The sequence below is a fragment of the Polypterus senegalus genome, chromosome 9, assembly GCF_016835505.1.
Source record: "Polypterus senegalus isolate Bchr_013 chromosome 9, ASM1683550v1, whole genome shotgun sequence".
Classification (NCBI taxonomy): Eukaryota; Metazoa; Chordata; class Cladistia; order Polypteriformes; family Polypteridae; genus Polypterus; species Polypterus senegalus.
The window spans coordinates 42,800,632-42,826,913 of record NC_053162.1 but is presented as its reverse complement, the minus strand read 5'-3'; the positions used below and the strand labels follow the sequence as shown (position 1 = coordinate 42,826,913).

Below are 26,282 nucleotides of genomic sequence, written 5' to 3'. Positions count from 1 at the left end.
GGCAATGTCTGTAGTATTACACTTTATCTTTACGGGTTTTTTGTAATTTATTTTATTTGCATACCATTGTTTACACAGCGCAGAGTTGCATCACATAAACATGATCAGTGCATCAGACATTAGGAGAAGTTCCACAGTAAATATCACGATGTGTAGCAATATCCTTTGAGTGGATAAAACTCAAAATCTTCAGTGATAGTTAGTTTGCTTATCAAGTAGGCCAAGCGCTAGGTTTTTTTTGGGGTTTTGGATCTCTTTTTTGACTCTCGATTTTGATTTTCCCCAGTACTTTGTTCACTTGTGTTTCTCTTGGTTTTTCCCCTGCCTGATCTGACCTCGATTCTAGTCTTGTGTTACTATCTCCTAGCCCTTTTCTGAAATGTTTTATTCAGAAACAAGTTGTTAATTTAATTATGTCTCATGTGACCCATGACATCAAGGCACGCTATAATGATAGAATAGTGTTGCGCCTGTCACTGCATCCAAACTTTTATTAATTAAAGGAAACATTTGTTAGAGATTAGTACTTGCGCAAATAAAGAATTTAAGGCCATGTCACATCTGATGACTTTTCCAGTAATTCTCAGCCATAGCGTTCATATAATCTTAGAGAGTCAGAGGCAGTCGCGTAATGTGACATACCTAGTGACTCACTGCAAACATGTACGTGACTGTGATTTTGTCTTTAACCAATGAGTGCTCATAAAAAAATACAATGTATTTAATACAGCAATGAGGAATAAGGAACACGGCTGTTTTGGACCTGACAAACAGAACAGAAGCTCGCCTGTCTGATGTCTTATGTTTTGTGTACCATGACAGAATGTAAGAAGGAAAAAAAATGGCAGAGGCAGGCAAAACTCATTGTACCTGTTTACTCATCGTACAGCGGCGTCCCCCTCAGGTAATACATTGTTTGCTGTCATAAAAATGGGCGAGCTCGATTGTGTTGGAAAGTTGTTGTCTAGCGAGTGTAAATTGACATGGTCCAGCAATGAGATGAGCAAGTGCAGTCAGCAAGTTTGATGTACCCAACAACAGTTTTTGATTTGTTTTGAATTTGGTGATTATTCAAAATGTCTTTAGTGCTTTGACATCCTCTAGCAACCACAATGATCCATTTGCTTACTCCAAAAAGAAATGCCTCTTTGGATCCCTCTCACTCTTTAACTAAATCTATCTGATCTCATTCTATTCAAACTTTACAGACACCTAAATGACAATACAAAGGTAAGTCTTAACATTCATGTTTTAGCTGTATCCTCACATTTTCTTAAGTATACATTTCTAATGAAAATTGACAGAACTTGACTTTTATTTTTGCTTTGGCACTTTTCATAAACTGCTTATTTTATCATACTGGCTGAATTAACTTTTGCCAAAGGCCAGCGCCCAGTCTGATTTATCTTACAGTTAAAAGTGTGTTAATTGTATTATCCATTATCCAATCCACTATATCCTAACACAGTTGTATTATCAATTTGTAATTTTGCTCATTGTAATATTGTTTCAACAGCTAACTAAGTGCTGTTCATAATGAAACATGTTCATTAGTATATTTAAAAACACTACATCTTTTCATTAAAGAAAGGCTTGCTTTACTCATTTGACTTGTTTTTTTAACCTTTTACTATTAAACACACCCCTGAGCCGTGTACATTTTACCAGCCCCACTCCGCCTATTCACAATTAGCCGTATAAGCAGAATGTATGTTAAGCAACACTCAACAAGTGGACTTTTGCATACACACAGTGCAGGATTTACGTATAAGCTACACAAGCTATAGCTTAGGGCCCCCAAAACAAATCATATTTGGCACTTATATAGAATATCTGGACTTATAAAGGGCCCCATGTCACAAATAGGGGAAACAAGTATAACAGCATTCACAAGAAGAACAATAATGTATTTTTCAAATCCTGTACTTTGTTCATTTCATATTGAACACCAAAGTAGCATTGCAGTCTTAGTACTGTAGTGAGAAGTCAAACAAAATGACACCTACAGTGGTGTGAAAAACTATTTGCCCCCTTCCTGATTTCTTATTCTTTTGCATGTTTGTCACACAAAATGTTTCTGATCATCAAACACATTTAACCATTAGTCAAATATAACACAAGTAAACACAAAATGCAGTTTTTAAATGATGATTTTTATTATTTAGGGAGAAAAAAAATCCAAACCTACATGGCCCTGTGTGAAAAAGTAATTGCCCCCTTGTTAAAAAATAACCTAACTGTGGTGTATCACACCTGAGTTCAATTTCCGTAGCCACCCCCAGGCCTGATTACTGCCACACCTGTTTCAATCAAGAAATCACTTAAATAGGAGCTGCCTGACACAGAGAAGTAGACCAAAAGCACCTCAAAAGCTAGACATCATGCCAAGATCCAAAGAAATTCAGGAACAAATGAGAACAGAAGTAATTGAGATCTATCAGTCTGGTAAAGGTTATAAAGCCATTTCTAAAGCTTTGGGACTCCAGCGAACCACAGTGAGAGCCATTATCACAAATGGCAAAAACATGGAACAGTGGTGAACCTTCCCAAGAGTGGCCGGCCGACCAAAATTACCCCCAAGCGCAGAGGCGACTCATCCGAGAGGTCACAAAAGACCCCAGGACAACGTCTAAAGAACTGCAAGTCTCACTTGCCTCAATTAAGGTCAGTGTTCACAACTCCACCATAAGAGAGAGACTGGGCAAAAACGGCCTGCATGGCAGATTTCCAAGACGCAAACCACTGTTAAGCAAAAGAACATTAGGGCTCGTCTCAATTTTGCTAAGAAACATCTCAATGATTGCCAAGACTTTTGGGAAAATACCTTGTGGACTGATGAGACAAAAGTTGAACTTTTTGGAAGGCAAATGTCCCGTTACATCTGGCGTAAAAGGAACACAGCATTTCAGAAAAAGAACATCATACCAACAGTAAAATATGGTGGTGGTAGTGTGATGGTCTGGGGTTGTTTTGCTGCTTCAGGATGTGGAAGGCTTGCTGTGATAGATGGAACCATGAATTCTACTGTCTACCAAAAAATCCTGAAGGAGAATGTCGGGCCATCTGTTCGGCAACTCAAGCTGAAGCGATCTTGGGTGCTGCAACAGGACAATGACCCAAAACACACCAGCAAATCCACCTCTGAATGGCTGAAGAAAAACAAAATGAAGACTTTGGAGTGGCCTAGTCAAAGTCCTGACCTGAATTCAATTGAGATGCTATGGCATGACCTTAAAAAGGCGGTTCATGCTAGAAAACCCTCAAATAAAGCTGAATTACAACAATTCTGCAAAGATGAGTGGGCCAAAATTCCTCCAGAGTGCTGTAAAAGACTCATTGCAAGTTATCGCAAACGCTTGATTGCAGTTATTGCTGCTAAGGGTGGCCCAACCAGTTATTAGGTTCAGGGGGCAATTACTTTTTCACACAGGGCCATGTAGGTTTGGATTTTTTTGCTCCCTAAATAATAAAATCCATCATTTAAAAACTGCATTTTGTGTTTACTTGTGTTATATTTGTCTAATGGTTAAATGTGTTTGATGATCAAAAACATTTTGTGTGACAAACATGCAAAAGAATAAGAAATCAGGAAGGGGGCAAATAGTTTTTCACACCACTGTAATATTGGCTAACTAAAAAGTACAATATGATAATAATAAGATGTAATTACATCGTTCCTGAAGAAGGGGCCTGAGTTGCCTTGAAAGCTTGCATATTGTAATCTTTTTAGTTAGCCAATAAAAGGTGTCAATTTATTTGACTTCTCACTACATTCATAATGGCTAACACGGTACAACACCCTAGTACTACAGTCTTAGTACTGTAAATGTATAGAGCATATTCATCCTAGGCACCATCAATACCTTCTTTTAGCAGTCCTCTCACCACTAGGCTGCTGAAACTGCTAAAATCTGAAAATCGTAACTCACTCCAGTGTTGAGAGCACGTTATGGATGGGCGTGTGGGGTTCAACCTCTGGTCACTTTGTTATATAATATGAAATATCAGGTTTGTAAAACTGGGGCAGACAGTAAACTGATACCAACTGTTTCATATCCTGCATCTGGCAGTCCATGCTCTCCTGTTGACTTCGAAGAACTTGCATCTCATAGAGCAGTTTACTGAGGTCCTCTTGGCGGACCTTTGTCTCCTCACTTTTCACAATGGACACCTAATATGAATTCAAGTGAAAGCAAAGTGAAGACAGGAAATTAAGATCAGACATTTCTATATGGCAAAAAAACAAGGCAAATATATGATTACTTTGTAATTACAGTATAATCATCAAAAATCCTTTGATGGTATTGATCTTTGAAGATCTTTAAAGCAAGTATAAATACAAGCCCATTGTGTTATGAAAGGGGTTGTATGGTGTGATAGTGGGTAGCGCCTGCTTCCTAATAGATTCAGTGTCCACTCACTCTGATTGTTTGTGCACAGTTATTCTGCAGAAATATACCTTAGCAGACTGCATTCCGTTACTCATTGTCACCAGTGTCAAAGGTCAATGAAAAGCCAATGCTTAACTTCTGCAGTATGTAATGCATTCATAATCACAAAAGGGAGGAATAAATATTGAAGGAAACAAGGCCAGTCTAACAAACATTAATAACATGCACGGTAGTGAATGTCTGCCTCTCTGCAGAATTTATGAGAAAATGTACATGATCAAATGTTTGAAGGATACATTTTTTAATGAATAATCAAACCTATAATTCAGTAGTTTGGGAGTTTATAAAATGTAAATCTATAGATTAGTGAAGATACAATATTTGATGGTTGTGAATTTACAAAACTGTGAACGTTGCATTTGCTTGCTCATGTAACAACTTCTTCGCGATCAATTGTTGAGGAGGTTACAAGTGTGTCCTGCCATCCAGAGTGGGTTTCTGCCTTGTACCCACTGCTGCTGGCAGCTCAAGTTCATCTTAATATCATCATAGGCTCCCTGGCAAAGCAGTGCACTGGGGCTCCCTGTTTTTTAGCAAAACGGAAACATACCTAGGCATAAGAAACATTGTGGGCCCCTATGCTCATTGGGCCCCCGGCCAGTGCCCATTGTGCCCATACATTAAGACAGCCCTGCCCTGGGAAAGACATGATAATATACCCCCAGTTTTGTGAATTTGTGATTATACAATATGATGGATTATGTATTTGTGAGGTCATTTTTTGATTGGATATACTTTGCTAATTGTTTTTTTGCATGAGCTTTGGTGGTCAGAGCACAGAGTCAGCTATTGTACAGAACCCCTAGAATAATTTTCAGGTTAACAGTCTTGTTCAAGAGCCCAACAGAGAAGGATCCCTTCCATCAGTAATGGGATTTGAACCAGCAACCTTCCAGATATCAGCGCAGATCCTTAGCCACAGAGTCACCACTTGATTTTATATCTATGACAGTATATTACTTTATTTACTGGATTTTTAAAAATGTACTTACATTCAACATTTGGAAATAAATGTTTTTTTTTAATTTGTGAGTGTTTAGTATACAAAATTAAACATTTGTAGATTTTTAAACATGTAATAGAGTAGACATACATTGTATGTCTGTGAACTGGCAGAAATACAATACATTAAGTTGATTATATTTTTATGATTTAGGCAGTTTATGAGTGTTTAATATTCTGGATTATATGCCAGTAAATCTGTCATTTTGTTTGTAGTTAAATATTTTATTGTTTTTCAAATATTCAATATGATCAGTTAAATACTGGAGGTTTTGTAAGAACAGAGTATGCTAGGGACCCAAGGTAAGGAGGGTATGCTGGCCCATGCATTAGTGCTGCTGCCTCAGAGATCCAGAATCCTCTGTTCAAATCTTAAGCCTGGGCACAGTGTCTGTGTGTCAGTTTACATTTTTAATAAGTTAGTGTGAAGTTTTTTTCCAGCCACACGTTAGCTTAATTTGCTGGGTGAGAAACGGGTGTGGGTGGTACATAACCAGTTTCTACAAACAACTGGCACTCTGTCCAGAGTTGGCTCCATTATTGTGCCAGATGTGCCAAGATAAGCACCAGCTAGCTACCTGTGACCCAAAAGTTGGGAAGTTGGCTTGAAAGTAAATGACTGGAGGGATAACATAATACATTATCCCATCTTATTTGATATTGCAGACCACTTTTCTTGATAAGGGTCACGGCATGATATGCCTGTCTATTTTCTATGTATACAAAATGGTGGATTATTTTCCTTGTGTTTATGAATTTGTTTTTGTACTATGTGCTATACTAAATGATTGTGACTTTGTGAGAAGCTTGCCTCATTTGAAGGGTTACGTTGTACCATGTATGACTGTGTAGGCAGTGTAGTGTAGTGGTTAAGGCTTTGGACATTAAACCCTGAGATTGTGGGTTCAAATCCAATTACTGATACTGTGTGACCTTGAGCAAGTCACTTGACCTGCCTGTGCCCCAATTGGAAAACCAAAAGGAATGGAACCTGCCTTGGATAAAGGCATCAGTCAAATGAATAAATGCAAATGTACCCAGTGCTTCCAGGATAGTCATTTAGTCTTAGTAATCAAGTGCTGGACTAAGTGAATTAATGAAAAAAAAAATAAGATTGTCTGACTGATTCATGACCAGACAGTGTGAGCAATCAATATGATGACCTAAAGGTAGTAGCTTTGTAATCATGTACTGTGATGGAGTAACACCTATGATTTTGTGAGACTCTTAATTGTGATTTCACGAATTTCTAAACTTTCAGCCTCCCGAATGAACTGCCTTTAGTCTTGAAACCATCAAATGTGATGGATTAAAAGCCATCGGCTTTGTGAACAGGCAGTGTGTTAGTGCTACTTTGAGGTACATGCCTATGATTTTTGTCATCTGGGACTGTACTGCATTAACAAGGCCGTGTTCCATAAACTTCACTTTTTGCTGGGTCAGTCTGCTTTGCCCTGGAGTCATGAGTCATGGTGTTCAGATCTCTGACTGAACACAGTAATTCTCAGAATCATTCCTGGTATTTCCGTCATCTGCCTTTCCAAATGTAACATCTGAACTCTTTGCCTCTCCCGTGAGCTTTGTGTGGTAATACTGTGGATTAATGCAACCGACGAAGCTGACAAAAAGCATTATTTCTCAGCTGTTGGTCTTCTGAGCTATTTAAAACAAATTCAGTGTGGATGTTAGCTTCTGGACTGTTTTTTTCAGTTAGCTTTATTTTATGTGTGAATGTGTGTGGGTGTGTGTATATTGGTATGATTTAAGATAATAGACTGTCTGATGCAAACAATCAGAATCAGACCCCAGTTCATTTAAACTGCTTTTTCTGATGATGCACGCAATACATCATTGCAGTATTTTTAATTTCCTATAACATGTTTAAAAGCTTTACTTCAAATTGTGCATAGAACTAATCAATTAATGTGAGCCATGTACTTTTTATTTTATAGTGTAATATTTTTGTAAAGTTTTAGCTGTATTTCCACTAGATTTAACCAAGCCAAGACTCACCTGGAGAAGAAACTAAATCTGTGTTGCCAGATCAGCTTGTGTATTCGTTCAGTACCTATGTCTGACGTTGCTGCCATGCCCACCCTTCCCTGAAATCGCAAGGCTATTGTTGTTTTCAATTTATGCATTTGAAAGCATATTGTGTTCATCTTAAAAATGTAATAAATGCTGGACAAGATGGTGTTTGTGTTTGGCTTGCCGCCTGTCGCTATTGCCTCTACTTGCATTTGTTCTTCGTTGGTAAATGGATTCAGTTCTTAGCTTTGTTATGATTGCCGAGCACTCTTTGACATTCGACTTGCTGCCAAAGAACTAATGGGGTATGACCTGGGCAAACAGAAAGTAGCTTTTATTGGAGTTATCTAATCACCTCTGGTGTGCTCTGGTTTGTGCGCCTCAGAGGGGATGGAGAGGATGCTGGACACTGGGAAAGTGCAGTGGTTTTGTTGGTGAGAATTGGATTTCATCTGGCTTTTGTTTTCTGGGATGGATGCGCTTTGGTCGAGTGTGGATCGGATCGTCACCATGTGGATTCCTGGTGGTCCCTGGAGCCTAACTTGGAGATCAGCAGAATCTTTTGAAGTGTTTGGGTGTCAACTTGGGATGCATTTGTTTGGACTGGCAATTGGGTAGCGCTGTCAGTTGTGGGTGTTTTTTACATTGTTATTGCTTTGTTTAATATTTTGTTTAAATATTTCATTTCATTCTTTTTTATTGTTCAGTGCTTTGAGACCTTAGTCTGTGACGGGTGCTTTAGAAATGTATGTTTACCTACTTACTTTAAAATGAATTTACCACACTTAATTACAAATTATAAAAAAATTGAGCAACGCATACCAAATCCAAGGATATTTGTTAACAGTCAGTGTGGGTTTAGACAAGCATGCTTGTGATTCAGTAATAGGGTACAATTTTTCTGAGGAAGTAACAAAAGCTTTTGATTAAGGGGGTGCATCAACATTTAGAATTGTCTTGTTGTGCTTGTACATTTACGTCTGTGCATTACGCGTATTTCAAAGGGAAAGTGACACTAAATGACAAAACTGAAAGGACTTATTTTATAAATAAAACCCGAGAAGAACAAATGAAACAAAGCATTGTACCTGTGGATTTGTGAAAGCAGAAAATAGAAGATGTTATGTCTTCTCTCCTTTTCTAACAATCTACTTTGTAAGTCTTTTGGAAATTGAATTTAATGGGAACCCAGGAACAGATGTTACCTAAAGTTGTCTGAAAGGCCTTTCACCAAAGTCAGATTTGCCAGTCATGGCGTGCCATTTGGACAACTAAAGAGTTTGTTTCATCATGGCGACAGCTAGCAGCTCTCAAAAGGAAGCTTTGTCAATTAAAAATCCAGGTAATATACATTTTATTTTGTTTATTGCCCATTATTTTATTGGGTATTGTATAGCTTTTATTATGTTCCTCATGAAGGGTAGTGGTCTAACTAAAAGAATTAAAGGCATTCAAGGTGCAGTGTGCAAATTCAGTGGAAGTAAAGGATTTGTGATCTAATTAACCAATTAGGTAATGTGGAGTCATTCTGAGGTTGTTGTGCATTTTTAATTTACGGTATATACCATATAAATAAAATGCTGGTTAATTATACAGGTGGCACTAAAGTAGATGTAGCAGAAGAATCATTACAGATGGAACTGGGCAGAATTTACACTTGAGCAGGTATGTGGCAGAAGGAGTATAGTTTAGAGTATTGTAAAGTTTTACATATAGGAAGTCCATCCATCCATTATCCAACCCGCTGTATCCTAACTACAGGGTCTCGGGGTCTGCTGGAGCCAATCCCAGCCAACACAGGGCACAAAGCAGGAAACAAACCCTGGGCAGGGCGCCAGCCCACCGCAGGTCACACACACACACACACCAAGCATACAGTAGGGACAATTTAGAATTGCCAATGCACCTAACCTGCATGTCTTTGGACTGTGGGAGGAAACCCACGCAGACACGGGGAGAACATGCAAACTCCATGCAGGGACGACCTGGGAAGCAAACCCGGGACTCCTAACTGCGAGGCAGCAGCACTACCCACTATGCCACTGTGCCGCACCATATAGGTAGTAAAAATATTAAATATGATTACACAATGGGGAGATTTATGAGAAAGATTTGGGAGTCCTAAGGACTCATCACAGTCCACAACCAAGCCATATACAGAAGCGATTTAAAAAGACTAAGAGGATGTTGGGTTAGTTAACATGTCATGTTGCGTATAAGTCTATGGAGGTTAGTTTGAAGTTATGCAGTACACAAGTGAGGAGTCTAAAATATTAAAAGAGAAGGTAGTGAGCCAAGGCTGAATTGCCTGTCCTTGCCAAGTTATGTTTTCTTGTTAAGTTAATTATCGGCGAAGTTTTACAAAAGTGTATTTGTTCAGAATAACTCAGAAAATAACTGGGCCTGCCATTCTGATTATTAGTGAAAGATTTCAAAGGGTAACAGTTGTATTCTGAAAAACATAAGTGAGAGGACATGCAATTGGTTTAAACATGCCAAAGTCTACAATTCATGCACAACTATAGCGCTATAGATTTTACAATCATCTAGGTTAAAATTATCTGTAATATTTTAAAAGAAAACAAGTTATCATTTACAGTAAATGTTTTTTTCACTGTAGATCAGCACATATGAACTAATGTGTTGTTTTGTTGCAATTGATTAAATATTTTTTTGTAAATGATGAATTAATATACAGGTAAGTATTCAACATTGTAGAATTTGGACAGTTAAATGTGCAAGAGAAAATATGTAACTATGATACTTTTTACACAACTACAGAGGGATGACACTCCTCAGCCTCCCTTGAAAAGTCTATTCGGGGGTCCTGGAAAGGAAGCTCCGTCAGATAGTCGAACCTCAGATTCAGGAGGAACAGTGTGGTTTTCGTCCTGGTCGTGGAACAGTGGACCAGCTCTACACCCTTAGCAGGGTCCTGGAGGGTGCATGGGAGTTTGCCCAACCAGTCTAAATGTGTTTTGTGGACTTGGAAAAGGTGTTCAACCGTGTCCCTCAGGAAATCCTGTGGGGGGTGCTCCAAGAGTATGGGATACCGGACCCCATGATATGTGCTGTTCGGTCCCTGTACAACCAGTGTCAGAGCTTGGTCCGCATAGCCGGCAGTAAGTCGAACCCGTTTCCAATGAGAGTTGGACTCCACCAGGGCTGCCCTTTGTCACCGATTCTGTTCATAACTTTTATGGACAGAATTTCTAGGCGCAGCCAAGGTGTTGAGGGGGTCTGGTTTGGTGAACTCAGGATTGGATCACTGCTTTTTGCAGATGATGTTGTCCTGTTTGCTTCAACACGCCGTGATCTTCAGTTCTCTCTGGATCGGTTCGTAGCTGAGTGTGAAGTGGCTGGGATGGGAATCAGCACCTCCAAATCTGAGACCATGGTCCTCAGTCGGAAAAGGGTGGAGTGCCCTCTCAGTTTTGGGAGCGAGATCCTGCCCCAAATGGAGGAGCTCAAATATCTTGGGGTCTTGTTCGCGAGTGAGGGAAGAATGGAGCGGGAGATCGACAGGCAGATCGATGTGGCGTCTGCAGTGATGCGGGCTCTGCATCGGTCTGTCGTGGTGAAAAAGGAGCTGAGCCGTAAGGCAAAGCTCTCAATTTACCAGTCGATCTACGTTCCTACCCTCACCTATGGTCATAAGCTATGGGTAGTGACCGAAAGAACAAGATTGCGACTACAAGCGGCTGAAATGAGTTTCCTCCGCAGGGTGTCTGGGCTTTCCCTTAAAGATAGGGTGAGAAGATCAGTCATCCGGGAGGGGCTCAGAGTAGAGCCACTGCTTCTCCGCATCGAGAGGAGTCAGATGAGGTGGCTCGTGCATCTGATCAGGATGCCTCCTAGACGCCTCCCTGGTGAGGTGTTCTGGGCATGTCTATCCGGGAGGAGGCCCCAGGGAAGGGCCTATGTCTCTCTGCTGGCCTGGGAACACCTTGGGAATCCCCCGGAAGAGCTAGAAGAAGTGGCCGGGAAGAGGGAAGTCTGGGTATCTCTGCTCAAGCTGCTGCCCCCGCGACCCGATCTCGGATAAGTGGTAGAGGATGGATGGATGGACTTGTTATAATCATTTTCTGTTGCATAACTTATACATCTGCAATATATGCCTAATTCAAACACAAGAACATACATAATAAATCTCTCTCTCTTTTTACAAGGGTTTTTTATGACTTGAATCTCACAATTGGAGCTTTTAGCAGTTACTGGGCATATAAATGGTGGAAATATTAGACTTTAAACCTCAAAATGTTTGATTCATTTTCACATCAAACTCACTAAATAACCATGAATAAAGCACTTAACTTGCTTGTGTTCCATTTAAATAGTTATGTGGTCCTTTGCAATGCATTTCTATCCTGCTGATAAAGCCCATTAACCGTTGAGTACATGAATATGGTGTGCAGATATTTTGAGGCATATGGCAAGGGGCCTAATGTACCATACAAAGCACACTCCCTAACAGCCACTTGCAGTAGCAGCATTTTCAGTATTGCCTCAAGGAATGTCCTATAATCAACAGGAAGCAGGGTTCAAGTTTACGTTTAATTTATGGTCACCTGTAAGGGCTGCAGTGAAATCATCATGTGATATACTGTATGTCAGGCATTTGCGATAATCATTCATTTATTAATATTTATTTATGATTTGCAACATTAAGTGATACTCTACTCAAAACATTAGATGCATTTACTACTCCTCATTTCTTTAGGGATGAATGAAAATAATGCTAGCAGTCCACACTCACCTTTCTCTTGATGTGCTCCAAAAGGTGTTCATGGCCTTGTAAGAAATAGAGATGCTGGAATTCTGTGTCATCCCTTTCTGGCTTCACTAGGCCACTCTGCTCAATGTTGACTACTTTGCGAAACCCGTCTGATGGAAACAAATAAATAATATCACAACACGCTCTGAGGGAGTGAATGTGAGGCTTAACAACAACATAGTTCACAGTAAAACATCTCCCGTGTTGTGACACAGTCTGGCAGGAACCCTAGCCAAGTGAAGTAATGTATACAACAGGATCTTGGCTTGGCAGTGTTAAATGCTCTACAGTCATGTCAATAAGCATTTGGACAGTGACACAGTTTTCATAATTATGTCTCTCTACACTACCACAATGGATTTGAAACAACGCAATCAAGATGTGATTTGAAGTGTAGACATTCAGCTTTAATTCAAGGGCTTTAACAAAAATATTGTATGAGACATTTAGAAAAGACAGACATTTTATATATGGCCCCGTATGTTCAGGGACTCAAAAGTATTTGGACAAACTCACATAATCATAAATATAATGATCTTTTTCAATGTTTGGTTCAAAATCCTTTCAAGTCAATGACTGCCTGAAGTCTGGAAATCATGGCCATTTGCAAGTACTGGGTTTCACACCAGTGATGCTTTGCTAAGCCTTTAATGCAGCTGTTTTCAGTTGTTGCTTTTTTGCTGGACTTTCTGCCATCAGTTTTGTCATCAGTAAGTGAAATGCATGTCCAGTTGGGTTGAAGTCAGTTGATTGATTTAGCCATTGAAGAATATTCCACTTCTTTGCCTTGTAAAGCACTTGGTTGGCTTTCGCAGTTTGTTTTAGCTCTGTACTGTGAAGCATCGTCCTATTCAGTTTTGCAGCATTTGGCTGAATCTGAGCAGATTTTTATAGCCCTGTACACTTTAGAATTCATCCTGTTACTTCTGCCAGCAGTCGTTTCATCGATAAACACCAGAGACTGACTTCCATTCAAAGCCATGCATGATCATGCCATAACACTGCCTCCACCATGTGTCACAGATTATGTGGTATTCGTCAGATCCTGAGCTGTTTCTTCTCTTCTCCATAATCCCCTCTCTCCAACATTCTGGTATATATTGATTGTCGATTCATTTGTCCAAAGAAAATTGTTCCAGAACTGGACAGGCTTTTAAAAAATGTTTTCTGGCAAAGTAATCTGTGCTTCCTATGCTTGAGGTTTACCAGTGGTTTGCAGCCTGTGCTAAACCCTCTGTCTAGAAGTCTTGAAGTCTTCTCTTGATTGTAGATTTTGGCATAATGGCCTACCTCCTGGACAGTGTTCTTGGATTGGCTAAATGTTGTGAAAGTTTCTTCTTCACCAAAGACAGAATTCTGTAATCATTCAGCATAGTTGTCTTCTGTTGTTTTCCAGACCTTCTGGTGTTGCTGCGCTCACAAGTGTGTTCCTTCTTTTAAAGAATGTACCAAATAATCGATGTGACCACTCATCGTGTTTCTGTTATCTCTCTAAAGGGTTTGTTTTGTTTTCTCAGACTAATGATGAAATGTTTTTTACTTGCATGGGCAGCTCTTTGGACCTCACATTGAGAGTTCACAGTGACAGCTTCCAAATGCAAATTCCACACTTGGAATCAACTCCAAACCTTTTACCTGCTTAATAGTTATATGAAATAATGAGGGCTCTGCTCCCACCTGACCATGGAACAGCTTGTCAATCAAATTTAAATTAAAGTTGAAAGTCTACAACTCAATCACATAATGATTGCTTTATTTCACATTCATTGCGGTGGTGTACAGAGCCAGGATTATGAAAATTGTGTCACTGTCCAAATACGAATGAACCTGACTGTATGTGAACATTTTGGTCCAGCTGAGCTATCCATCAGTCTGTAAAGAGAACCACAAGCCACTGTAGTCTTTCAGGAGTAAAGCATGATAATACAGATCTAGTAAAACATAAATACAAAGAGGACCTAAGAATAATTACTGGAGTATTATTTCAGACAAAATAATAAAAAAAAAAATTTAAACTGGATAGTTTTCCTAAATATTCAGATCTTCTTCTGTGTTTTGTTTAGTAAAACCTTGTTGAACCTAAGTGGACTCTTTTTGAAGTCTTCAGGCTCCATGATTCATCTTAGAAACATGCCAAGTGGTATCATCCATTACTGCCTACTGTGCAAATTCTACTCTCGACTTGCCACACTTATAAAGTAGAAATGTAAAACTATATCTTTAGTTAATCTGTGAGAGTGTTAGAAAAAGGATTTTCCAATTACGTTTTCATCTGATAAATTCAAGTCGGCCCCAGATAGACCACAGTGTTCATCCATCTGTACAAAACATGGCCTAACGCAGCCCACAACTGTAGATACTATGTAAATAGCTCCACAGACAATACACCATCTTTACTTTTTAGAGATACTTTCAGACATCTTCTGCCTTGATATCATGTTTTGGGGATGTTTCTAAAACCGTCACTTATTTATCAGACAGCTTTGCTGCCACAATAACCCCTAATCCTCACCACCTATGCTTGGAGTTCTATCTGATGGAGTGTTGCTGCTTTATGAAAATCCTTATGATGATTGACTGTAACAGCCATTTTTAGTAAGTTAATATATTAAAGCGCTGACCTCCAAAGGTCATCCAAAAAGACAATTTCCCCTCATGGATTAATAAAGTAAATCAAATACCAAAATAAATGACTGGCTTTATATTAATATATAGTTAAAAAGATAATGCAAGGTTTAACCTTAGCCCCCCTTATAGTTATTTGGCTCAGTACTTGCAAGCTACACTGCCAAATCCTCACTTCATCTTGCTCAAATCTAAGAAATGTAATCCAGTTATTATAACATAATGGGAATCTGATGTCTTTTTTTATTTATAATTTGAAAAAATCACATTTATTTATGATGAATTTGTTATAGAATCATTTTTCAATGATGTTCTCAGCAATTGAACAGGCTAAAACATTGCCAATCTTTTGGCTATCCAGAATCATTGATTAGTTCAAATCTTTCCATTTTTTTCTTACTTTTTGCTGATATTTTACTGATATACAAATGATGCCAATAAGGTAGAAAAAAAAATTCCACTATAAAAATATACATTAATGGTACCTGACAAATGTGAATCCAACCACCAGGTCCAAAACGGGTAAATACAAGGGATTTTATAGGTGGAAACCCCATGAATTTATAAGATCTACTCTCTAGCAGAGTTGACTGCGATACTTGAAATTAAATTCCTGATGCTCACTGGGCTCTTTAGCCATTGTTAAACTGCATATAGCCATCCAGCCCCACAGCTAGGCCCGGCTTTCCACAAATTCATCAATAACAATACTCACACATGTTTAGTTGCCGAACAAAGCTTGCCATGTTGTTGTGTTTAAAATATTTCGGCAAAACCTCCTTGGCAAATCTTCCCTGGTCAAACACATGGAAACTCGTCCCTGTCTAGAAAACAAGAGAGTATGAGAATATGTATACCCCATTAATGGAGTGCACTCTTACAAAGCTGTTCAACAAGCTGCTCTGCTTGGAAGACTCCTTCACTTTTTTCCTAAATGTAAGCTGGGCTGCCCCAGCTAAGGCTGTTGAAACTGATTACATTGATTGATTACCAAAATAAAAAACTTACCAATGCTGTGATTCATCCGTCCTTTGATTTGTATACCTAAACCAGTCCATCAGTGGGCACGCTAACTTACCCAGGGAGTAATTCTGCCAGTTAACCTACCAGCATTTATGGTACATTCAAGAAAAGCTCATCCTTAAAAGGGACCCCGTGAACAGGAAAGATCATGTAAAGTCCACATTGAAGGCATCCCAGTTGGGAATAAAACCAGAGTTCAAGCACTGTGAGATTGTATCACTTGAAATTGTGACACAGTGTAGCCTGCAATTAAAACCATATAATAATCTTTCAAAATTCTCTTGCATGGATTCCAGCAAATTGTGACGTAGCTGAGAAAAAACTATGGGCCAGAATTGCTAACCAGTGTACCAGCACACTGTCCCTAGTAACTTAATAAGAGGTACAGTTAATCTGTTCTCTTTATCAGCTCTTCATTTTGAATAAACCATAAAATAGTGTCTTTTGAATGTTGATTGGTTTACTAATTGTTATTTGCATTGTTATGCTGATGATAAGCAGCTATACCTTAAAGTTAGACCTGACATCATTTTATCAGTAAAAATGCTGATGGAGTGCTTTGAGGATAATAAATATTGGATGGCACAAAATTTCTTACAATTATATGAAAATAAAACAGGTGTCATTAATCTTGGTTCTACCAAATCTGCAGTGGAAATTGGTACTCAATTAGGCTTCTTGTTAGAAATGATTCATAATGATGTCAGGAACCTGGGTATCATCACTAAGCTTTCATAAACAGCTTTCTTTGGTAGTGAATGCCAGTTTTTTACCAGGATGAAGCAACATGTTTTCTTTCACAGAAAGACATGGAAACGGTCGTTCATGTCTTTATCACATCTCAGCTAGATTATTGTAATTCCTTATATGTGGGACTGCCCAAATCTGCTCTGTCGACCTTCAACTGGTTCAAAACGCAGCAGCTAGATTTTTAATTGGGTCTAGAAAAAGGATCACATCTCCCCTGTACGAGCCTGTCTCCACTGGCTACCAGTGAAATGTCACACTGATTTTAAAATGGTGTTTGTGTTTAAAGCCTTGCATGGTCTCGCTCCAAAGTACATCTGCAACCTCCTTCACCCCTTCTCGGCACCAGGGGGATTGAAGTCATCTGGACAACAAGTCCTTATAGTTCCAAGACCTTGGCTGATGTCTAGCGGAGACAGAGCTTTCTCAGCTGTTGCTCCTAAGCTTTGGAATGACCTGCCTCTCCACATCAGGCCTTCATCCTCATTCGAGGTTTTTAAAACTTGGCCTACTTCTTTTCTTCCACCGTTCACTGTGTATAATGGGCTATGGTGGATGGTTTTAATGTGGTTGTTTTTATTGATTTCCTTCTGTATTCTTGTTGTGCTGTGTTTATTTTAATGCTCATTTGAACAGCGCTTTGTTGTTTTAAATGTGCTTTTATAAATAAGCCAGTAACAGCGCACTGTACGATAACGTACAGTGAATACACTTGACTTGAGCGTTCATAGTTTTAATGCTCTTTTTCTGTACGTTTAGCGTTGGTTTACTTACAGGTTGATGCGCTTATTGCTTCTTGAGCAGCTCTTCTTTTCTCCACCCTAGCAGCCCACTGTTTCTCTTCTTTCATTGGCATCTTTTTGTGTTAAAACTGATTAAGTCTGTGTTTGTGTTGCAATTGCTTAGTTCGTTTTCTTTAATTTTTCACTTAAGCTGGCACTTAAGTCTTCAATCTGCCTCAAGAATGATTTGAGATATGAAGAGATAGGGGTAGTGACGGTGAAGGTGGTAGGAATGAGAACGGCGCCCGTATGCATGCACCACACGTCTGCCCTGTTGGCCACTGCCGAGAGTTGATTCTACAATGAAATAAAATAAAAAGAGGAGTAACCTTGGAGGTCAATCATCAACCCAAAAGCAGACAGTAGACATAACAAATTTATGTGTACCAAGATTTCAGGTCAATAGTTCAAACGGTTTGTGAGCTACAGCTGATTTAAAATCCTGGACAGACAAACGAACAGCCATGGCAGCTTATTATAGATAAAGACCAGTAACGGTGTATTGCACGATAACGTTCAGTGAATACACTTGACGTGAGCATTCCTAGTTTTTAGACTCTTTCTCTGTCTAGCATTCATTTGCACAGAGGTTGATGTGCTTGTTGCTTCCAGAGCAGCTCTTCTATTCTCCACCCTAGCGGCCCGCTGCTTCTCTTCTTTTATCAGCATCTTTTCGCGTTAAAACTGATTAAGTTAGTTTTTGTGTTGCAATTACTTAGTACGTTTTCTTTCATTTTTCACTTAAGCTGGTATTTAAGTCTTCAATCTGCCTCAAGAATGATTAACAAAGGTGGTAGGGAATGAGAACGGCGCCCATACGCATGCGCCATACGGCCGCCTTGCTGTGCGCTGCCGAGAGTTGATTCTATAATAAAATAAAGTAAAAATAAAAAGAGGAATAACCTTGGAGGTCAATCATCACCCCGAAAGCGGATAGAAGATGTCACGTAGTACATATGTACCAAATTTCAAGTCAATAGGTGAAACGGTTTGCGAGGTATAGGTGATTTAAAATCCTGGACAGACAAACAAACAGCCACGGTAGCGTATTATATAAGAAGATATATGACTAACTGACTAACTAATAGACATTTTTTCTGTATATTGTGTGTAGCTATATTGTTTCCTTTCATGGACTGTATAACATGCATAAAGTGTAAATCTTACCAAACAAACTGTCTCTAGTTGGCCAGTATGCCATTTGGTTTGACAGCATATTCCTGGATTGTCTGTGGAAATGCTTGTAAAGACAAGTAGAACATGCAAACACATACGGGAAACACTGCAACAAGGCACTGGACTTTAAAAAAAAAATGAGTGAGGATACAATGTTACCAAATATTTGTAACAGTTATTTAAACATTTTAGCTGAAGTACTAGTAGTAGTACCAGTAGTTGAAATCACTCAGCGAGGAGAGGTTGTCCATGCATGTTCTCCCTGTATCTCTGAATGGGTCCATTCAGACTGCAGGTGTGTTGTGATGGACCCTTTAATGGACTGCCACCTGCTTTAGGGTTGGCTTCTGCCATGCACCTGCCAGGATGGCTCCATTGCTGTCTTCAGCTGGATTGTAAAGAACTGGAAATGTGACATCAGCTGCTCCAAGTAGACCACACTGGCATCATGCTCAGAATGGACTTTTAAAATTCTACAAATTTAAAGCTTTGAACCCAATAGTCTTAAAAAAGGTAGGTCTGTAGCATCACAATTGTGGCACCAAGCCAAAAAACTCTAAAAAAGACAAAATCCGTGTAGAATATCCACACACATATTTGTAGAGTCAGTAGGTCAGCTTTATGAGTTCAGGCTCAAATATGACTCATGACCTGCACACTTTCACACTGCCTTATTACTACAATCAATCATATTTTTAATTTTATTACAGCACCGATATTTATTAGTAGTCTATCTGACAGCATTTCAAAACCAACTAAGAACAAATTGCAAGTAAGATTAAAGCCAAGGAACAGCCAATAAAAATGAGAAAAGACTTTTCAAGTGAACAGTGCAGTCTAATCTCTAAGGAGATGGGAGTTCATCACACCCGTCATCCCAGGAGTCACTTGTCCTTTGTACCTTACGACTGTAGAAACCACACTCTGCAATTCACTTGCTTAGATCTCATTTTTTGCAGTGAACAGAAAATATTCACTTGACAATATTTATCTAACTGTGAATGTGTTCTTAGTAAATCTTGTTTTTTAAAACCCACTTGTCAATAACTTTGTCTAAGCTAAATGGTTAATGGACAGTATAGCTGCTAAAATAGTGAATTGAAACCCGTAATGCTACTGGTTCAGTTTCTGCTACAGAAGCCTTGAGTGACCCTGAGCTTCTGCACCCTTGTAATATACAAGTGGATATGGTGTCCACTATATGCATAACACTCTACAAAAAGTCTTTACTATAAGGTTTTTATTTTTAGATTGAAAGTCTCTGAGCACTGCTTGTCCATATGGGCTATCATTAAGATGTTAATAAGGATCTGGGGATTCGTCCACTTTAGTAAATGCTGTCTCAACGGTTTAAGTGAATCCTTTAAGAGGCCAAGCATCAGGTCTGATTTATCTCTAAAGATTTCATGTCAATGGAATGTGATAAGCATCTTCCCATGGCTAACTGGTTGAGCTCAAGAGCGGCTCACGGTGAAATGTACTAATAGATTCGTTTGGCACTTTGAGCAATGGGGGTGGTGCAGGTGGTAGTGCTGCTGCCGTGCAGTAAGGAGACCAGGGTTTGCATCCTGGTTTGCTTCCCTCCTGTATAGAATTTGCATGTTCTCTCCGTGTCTCATGGGTTTCCTCTTGGTACTCTGGTTTGCTACCAAAGTCCAAAGACATGCAGGTTAGCTGGATTGGTGACCCTAAATTGGCACTTGTGTGTGTGTTTGTTCATCCTGTTCAGGGTTTGTTCCTGCCCTGAGCCCCTTAGGCTCCAGCAGACCCTTTTCAGGACTAAGCAGGTTTGACAATGATTGACTTTGAGCAATGGCTTCACAATCGAGGTGCTTACTTTATACCGAGTCTCTCACGTTGGAGTTCCACCTAAAAAAACTGCATACCTGCACAAAGATTTCTACAGTGAGAGCCAGATGCAGAATAACTGATCTGTTCAGCATCACACTGTGGCCATTGGGGTCTTTCCTTGCCTGCTCCTTAGAGTCTAATGCCACACCACGTCTCCATGTTGACTGCTGTCTGATCTGCTTGTGTGTGAGGAGGCTCTTCTGGTCAAAACGGCTTAGGCAGTCTATGAACTGGCTTGTGTACTCCAAATGAAATGAAATTAAATAAATCTGTAAATGAGTTTTAAAACATTTTAGAATATGTTTTTTGTTTCACTCATTCTTCAGGTTTTCATTACTTTATATTTCTTTCCAGATTTTTAACACTTGTAGGCGAGTCCTCTGTATTTTGAAATCCTTCACATCCATTTCGACAGGTGAATGAAAGACGCCAGACGTGATGGAAATATGTGATGTTTCTTAATTGAGAGGTGTCTAACAGCATCATGAAGGTAAGCTCCTGATATTGTTTATTTATTTATTTTTTTATTTAATTTCTGTCAAGTGGTCTTCACTAAATACAAGGTTTTAGCATTGCAACAAGTTTAAAAGTAAATTAGAAATTATGCAAAGTACAAACATAATATCACAGTTAGGCTGATAAACACAGGATTAATTTTATATAAAAAGAAATTCACCAAACTTGAGCTCAGGTGAATGGAGTAATTACAGAGTGGATTTCCGATAAAAGATGTCGATGCCTGCTACTTAAATTATGTCTGCCTCTATCACAGAAGGCAGATTAAAGGAAATATTAAAAGTGGCCTTACAATTGACATCTGATCATGACATCCACAAAGAAGTCCATATGAAGTGAAAGCGATGTAATGGAGACTCGGTCTTTGTGGATAGAAGGCCGACATGTGTAAATAATATCTGTGAATTGTAATGCAACAGACATCTCCTTGCAGAAACACAGGGAAATGCCAGCATAAAAAAGTGGCCAAAAAGACATCTAAATATATAAAAATAATTAAAAGACAATGGAGGGATTATCAAAGTTGGTCTATAATGTACAAGTAAAACTCATATTTAAATAACCAATATCTTTAGCTCTACCTAAAGGCAGGTTCAGCTCTTCAAGTTCCATAGTGGACATAAAAACAACAAAACGCATAATGTGGGGTTGCCTGTGTTTGTGCGCCTTCCAAATAGGATGCCCTCTGCAGCTGTATTCTTAATCGGAAGGGGGACCCCCCAATCAAGCATCAGGTGGTCAAAGCAAAGAGCAATCATCCTGACTCCAAAACCTGGAATGCTCTACAACTTCCTGTGTTTGTACAGCACCATGTGTTAGAATTCAGTGTGAACGATGCTAATGCCGCAATTCATGAGTTGTTTCAGTGTTTTTGGTGGGATCTGCCATTCTCACCTCCTTTATTAAACAGATTTAACTAACTTGCAGCCTCTCTTGCATACTTCATGGTGGTTCTTTTAGAAATGCTGGCATCTTCTGCACATATCACTTGGCAAACGAGATGAGCTCTGTTGAAAAATGTTCTGAAATTTACTTCCTTCTCAGCACTAAACACCTTTGCTCTTTTAGTCCAAAGCATCGAAATGGTGTTTTTGTTTTTATTTGTAAGAGTTTTAGAGATACTGTTTGCTAACTCTTCAAGTTATCATTGATTTTCATATGTACATAAAACATTAAAAGCCCTACTTGCCTTTCTTCCACTGATCTGTGCCTATAGTACAATATCAGCAATGATGAATATTACATATTAAAAAGACAAGAAGCAATCATGTTGCTTTATGACCTGATTATGAAGACTGTCTCCTGAATCAAGCGGTGCAAATTAGCAGAGGGGGGAAAAAAGTGACTGTGGTGGATGACCAACATCTTTAATAATCCTGTTAGCTTTTCTAAAGAAATGTGTGTTATGTACAGTATGTCCAAGACAGAACTCCAACATGTATCAGCAATATGATGAGCCAACCTCACCACCGTCTGTAGTGCCGGAACAAGAAGGTGCCCACATACCAGGATTTAATGCCCTAGGCTGTCAGTTATTTTAAACTACAGATACCAAGTTCACCAAACAAACCTCTTATTATCAGCCTGTAAATCTATTTTCTGAACCCACTCTTTCTCTTACATGGTCACTCAGAAGCAGAGCCTTGGTATAAGACAGGCATCAGTCCTGGACGTGACGTAGAGCGTCCACTTGACATGCATGGCTTTGATAAAAAAATACAATCCACACGGACACGAGGAGCTCCACTTGACGACCAGATCAGCAGTCAAAGCCAAGGCCCTGGAGCTGCTGCATTTACGCCAGGGGTTCTTGACATCGGTCGTGGGGACCCCCTGTGGCTGCAGGTTTTTGTTCCAACCAGATTCCTAATCAGTGACAACACCTTAAAACACTGATCTCATTTAATTAGCTGGTATTTTTTTTTTTCTTTTATTCGACATTCAAAAAAGCATAGCAGCATGATTTTTACATTTATAAGACATTTAGAAATATTTCTGCTTTTGCTATAGATTTAAATGCTTAACTCTCTTTTGTTGATTTCATTTTACTTTGCCCTTTCTCTGTGCAGTTTTCCCCCTTCATTGTATCTTAATAATGACAACTTAAAACAAGCAGACCCAGACAAACAACACTGAATAATCAAAGGCTGAAGCTACTTTAGAGTCAGACCCACTAATTAGTAAATAATGGATTAATTAAACAATTAGAACACCTAGAAAAGTAGAATGAAAATCAAGATGAAAATACTGTTATAAAGAAATAAATACACTATTCCTATATAACTGCTTGGTACATTTATATATATATATATATATATATATATATATATATATATATTTAGCAAACTTTCTAGTTTCTAATTAATATATTGTTCCTTAAACACAGAACTTGGGAAATATCAGTTCACTTAATTAGCCCAGGAGTTCAATTAAAAACAGAAGCTGGCTGGAACAAAAACCTGCAGCGACAGGGGGTCCCCAGGACCGACGTTGAGAACCCCTGATTTATGCTGTTCTTCTACACGAGACATATTGGCATTCTGACCCATGATCTCTGCTAGCAATATACAGCTTACAAAATCATAGTGTTCACTCAGCAAATATGGAACCTGCAGTGAAAAGCTCGTAATTATTGTAGCTCCACATCCTGGGCTGGTGGTGTTGTAGCCCACTGCGACTACTAAGTGTTGAAAAGCGGGTGTTGGAAAAATGGATGGAAGGATGACACAGAAAGGAAAATAACAAAGCATCCACTTAGAGTTCTTCACAGTATATCATAACCACATTCGGTTTAAGTTGCAGGCCACCTGGTAGTCTGGTGGTTAGTGAAGCTGCTTCACAGATCCAGCATCCTGGGTTTAAATCTTACACCCCGCTGTTCTCCCTGTGTCTGCTTGGGTATTCCTCCCACACCCCCAAAAACCTACAGGTTAGCTGACTTGCGAATGCGTGTTTGCATGATTGGGTCCCATGTTAGACTTGTGGCCTCCCCAGGGCCGTTTCCTGACTTGTGCCCAGTACTGCCGGAATACTTGCTGTTGCCCTCATAACTCTGAATTGGATTAAGCAGGATTGAGAACGATCTAACAGAAGCTATTCAGGAGAGACGGCTTGAATGTTTCAAAGAATATTAATTCTAAGAGTGAGCACTAATCAATTTCATTTCATTAATAGAGTAGTTCACGGGCTCGTTAGATGTTTTAAAACTAAAAACTAGTGAAAAAACTAATAACGATGACTGTTCAATTTTACATTACAGATCTCAAGTTTTCTGTTTGTAATCTAAAGTTTTATTTTGAATTGCTTTAAAAGGCACCTTATTATCATACTTGCTAAGAAAGTCATTATACAACATACTGAATGACAATAAAAATATGACAGAGCAACTGACATTCTCGTTAGATGTTATTGATAATGACAATCAGATGTAGAAACAAGGTCCAAACTAATAAGAAATGAGAAACATCATCAAGCATATTAACTTACAAATATTTCCACCTTTTAAAATGTGTTGTCTGTTATTTGGCGTTTGGGAGCAACCTGAGAAAGTTGGATTAGTTACATTGTGGTTTCTTTCATGAGAATATTTACAGTAGACAGAACATCATCTTTTCCTTTGTAAACTCATGGAATGACTTAGTTGAACTTATTTATTATGAGACTTGAATATTAATCACACTAGAAAATAAACAGTGACAGAAAAACTGGTATATATTCATAACTGTAAGTACAGTATGCTGGAACAGAAATCACATTAATAGAAGGCAGTCAAGATAAAAAGAATGATATCTCAAAATTAAATAAGAACTTGATGTACCACATCAGTGATCATTTAGTCGTAACAGTAAATGAGCGCCCTTCGATCTTAAATAATCACACTTCCAGAGAACATCTCCCCCATCAAAGACTTACAGAGCTCCAGCAGATGAGATGGTTGGTTTCACGGTCTTCTACCAGAGTCCACAGTTTTGTTAAGAAAGCTGGCACATTATTGGCATATCCACCCTCCACATTGAGGGTACTCTGTGACTCCTGCATCTCTCTTTCTCTCTCGTTTTCTTCCACAATGAATTACACTCCGGCAAAACACGGAGAGGCCTAGTCCATTTCTGTGCACGTGTGTCTGCCCTGGTTTCTTCTGACATTGTCCATCATGCAGCCGGTCAGCTGTGCCCAGAGATGCCCAAGTCAGCAAAAATCTGACTGCCTGTTAATGCCGTGAATAGGGCAGACAATGGCCATTATCATAATGTGGTGAATAATACAGCACATGTAGTCACGCCCTGGGCACAATAATGGGAAAAAAGAGAAGCACCAGCAACAGCTGAAATGGACAACTGAATAAGAGGCTCAGGGCTGCACTATCATTTGTTTCAAGGAATTCAATGAATACCAAGCAATTTTTTTCCACTATGTTAGGAACATGTCGACCATTTATTAAACGTGCTAAATGACTTGTTAAATTGGCTATTGGAACAAAATAGTTTAACAGATTATCTGATGAGTCAAACATCTGCAGAGTCATCAACATAATGTGAATTTCCATAGTGGTGTGATATAATCCATCCATGCTGCTTCATTTCAGAGATGACGACAGAATTCCTCAAACCTAGTCACTTTACTTAAGTGTTTCATTTCAGTGCCATATTTAACAGAGACACATTCTGAGATTTTAAAAGAAAGATACTACAATATCACTAATCTGGGCTCTTGAGAGACTGAGCGAGGAGTCTGAGCATCTGGACTTTGCGAGTATCCCTGGATAAAAAAACAAAATCCAGGCCTTTAATGACCTCTTGGGCACAGCCATCAGCAGTGTGTCTGTCTGTAGAGAGAATGTCGACCTTGCTGAGAGGTTTAATTACCTCGGCAGCGACATTTTTGTCTCTGGTGACTCTTCATATGAAGTCAGCAGACAGATTGGGAGAGCAATGGATGGTGGTCATGAGGTCGCTGGAAAGCGGTGTGTGGCGCTCTTGATATCTACGCAAAAGGACAAAGGTCCAAGTCTAAAGAGTCCTCGTGCTTCCTGTATTGCTATATGGTTGCGAGACATGGACACTATCCAGTGACTTGAGACGAAGACTGGACTCCTTTGGTACTGTGTCTCTCTGGAAAATCCTTGGGTACCGTTGGTCTGACTTTGTGTCGAATGAGCGGTCGCTCATGGAGATCCAAATGAGGCACATTACCTGGACAGGCAGGGAGTGTCAGTTACGGCACTATAGACACGTGGCATGATTACTCGAGGGTGATCCGGCTTGAAGGATCCTCATTGTTGGATGGACCAGGCCAAGGGGATTCCCA

General features: G+C 39.3%; 1 protein-coding gene across 1 annotated transcript in view; it reads right to left on the bottom strand.

Moving 5' to 3' along the window:
* Positions 1–25,106, bottom strand: part of hsf4 (heat shock transcription factor 4) — a 56,305-nt gene extending 31,199 nt beyond the window's left edge. The window contains exons 1-4 of the mRNA XM_039763006.1: positions 24,888–25,106; positions 15,596–15,704; positions 12,238–12,365; positions 4,047–4,171 (exon numbers count right to left, since the gene is read on the bottom strand). Coding sequence (XP_039618940.1) covers positions 4,047–4,171; positions 12,238–12,365; positions 15,596–15,704; positions 24,888–25,013 — 488 coding nt within the window. The 5' untranslated portion in view covers positions 25,014–25,106. The remainder of the gene's footprint in view (positions 1–4,046; positions 4,172–12,237; positions 12,366–15,595; positions 15,705–24,887) is intronic.
* Between the last annotated feature and the right edge of the window lie 1,176 nt (positions 25,107–26,282).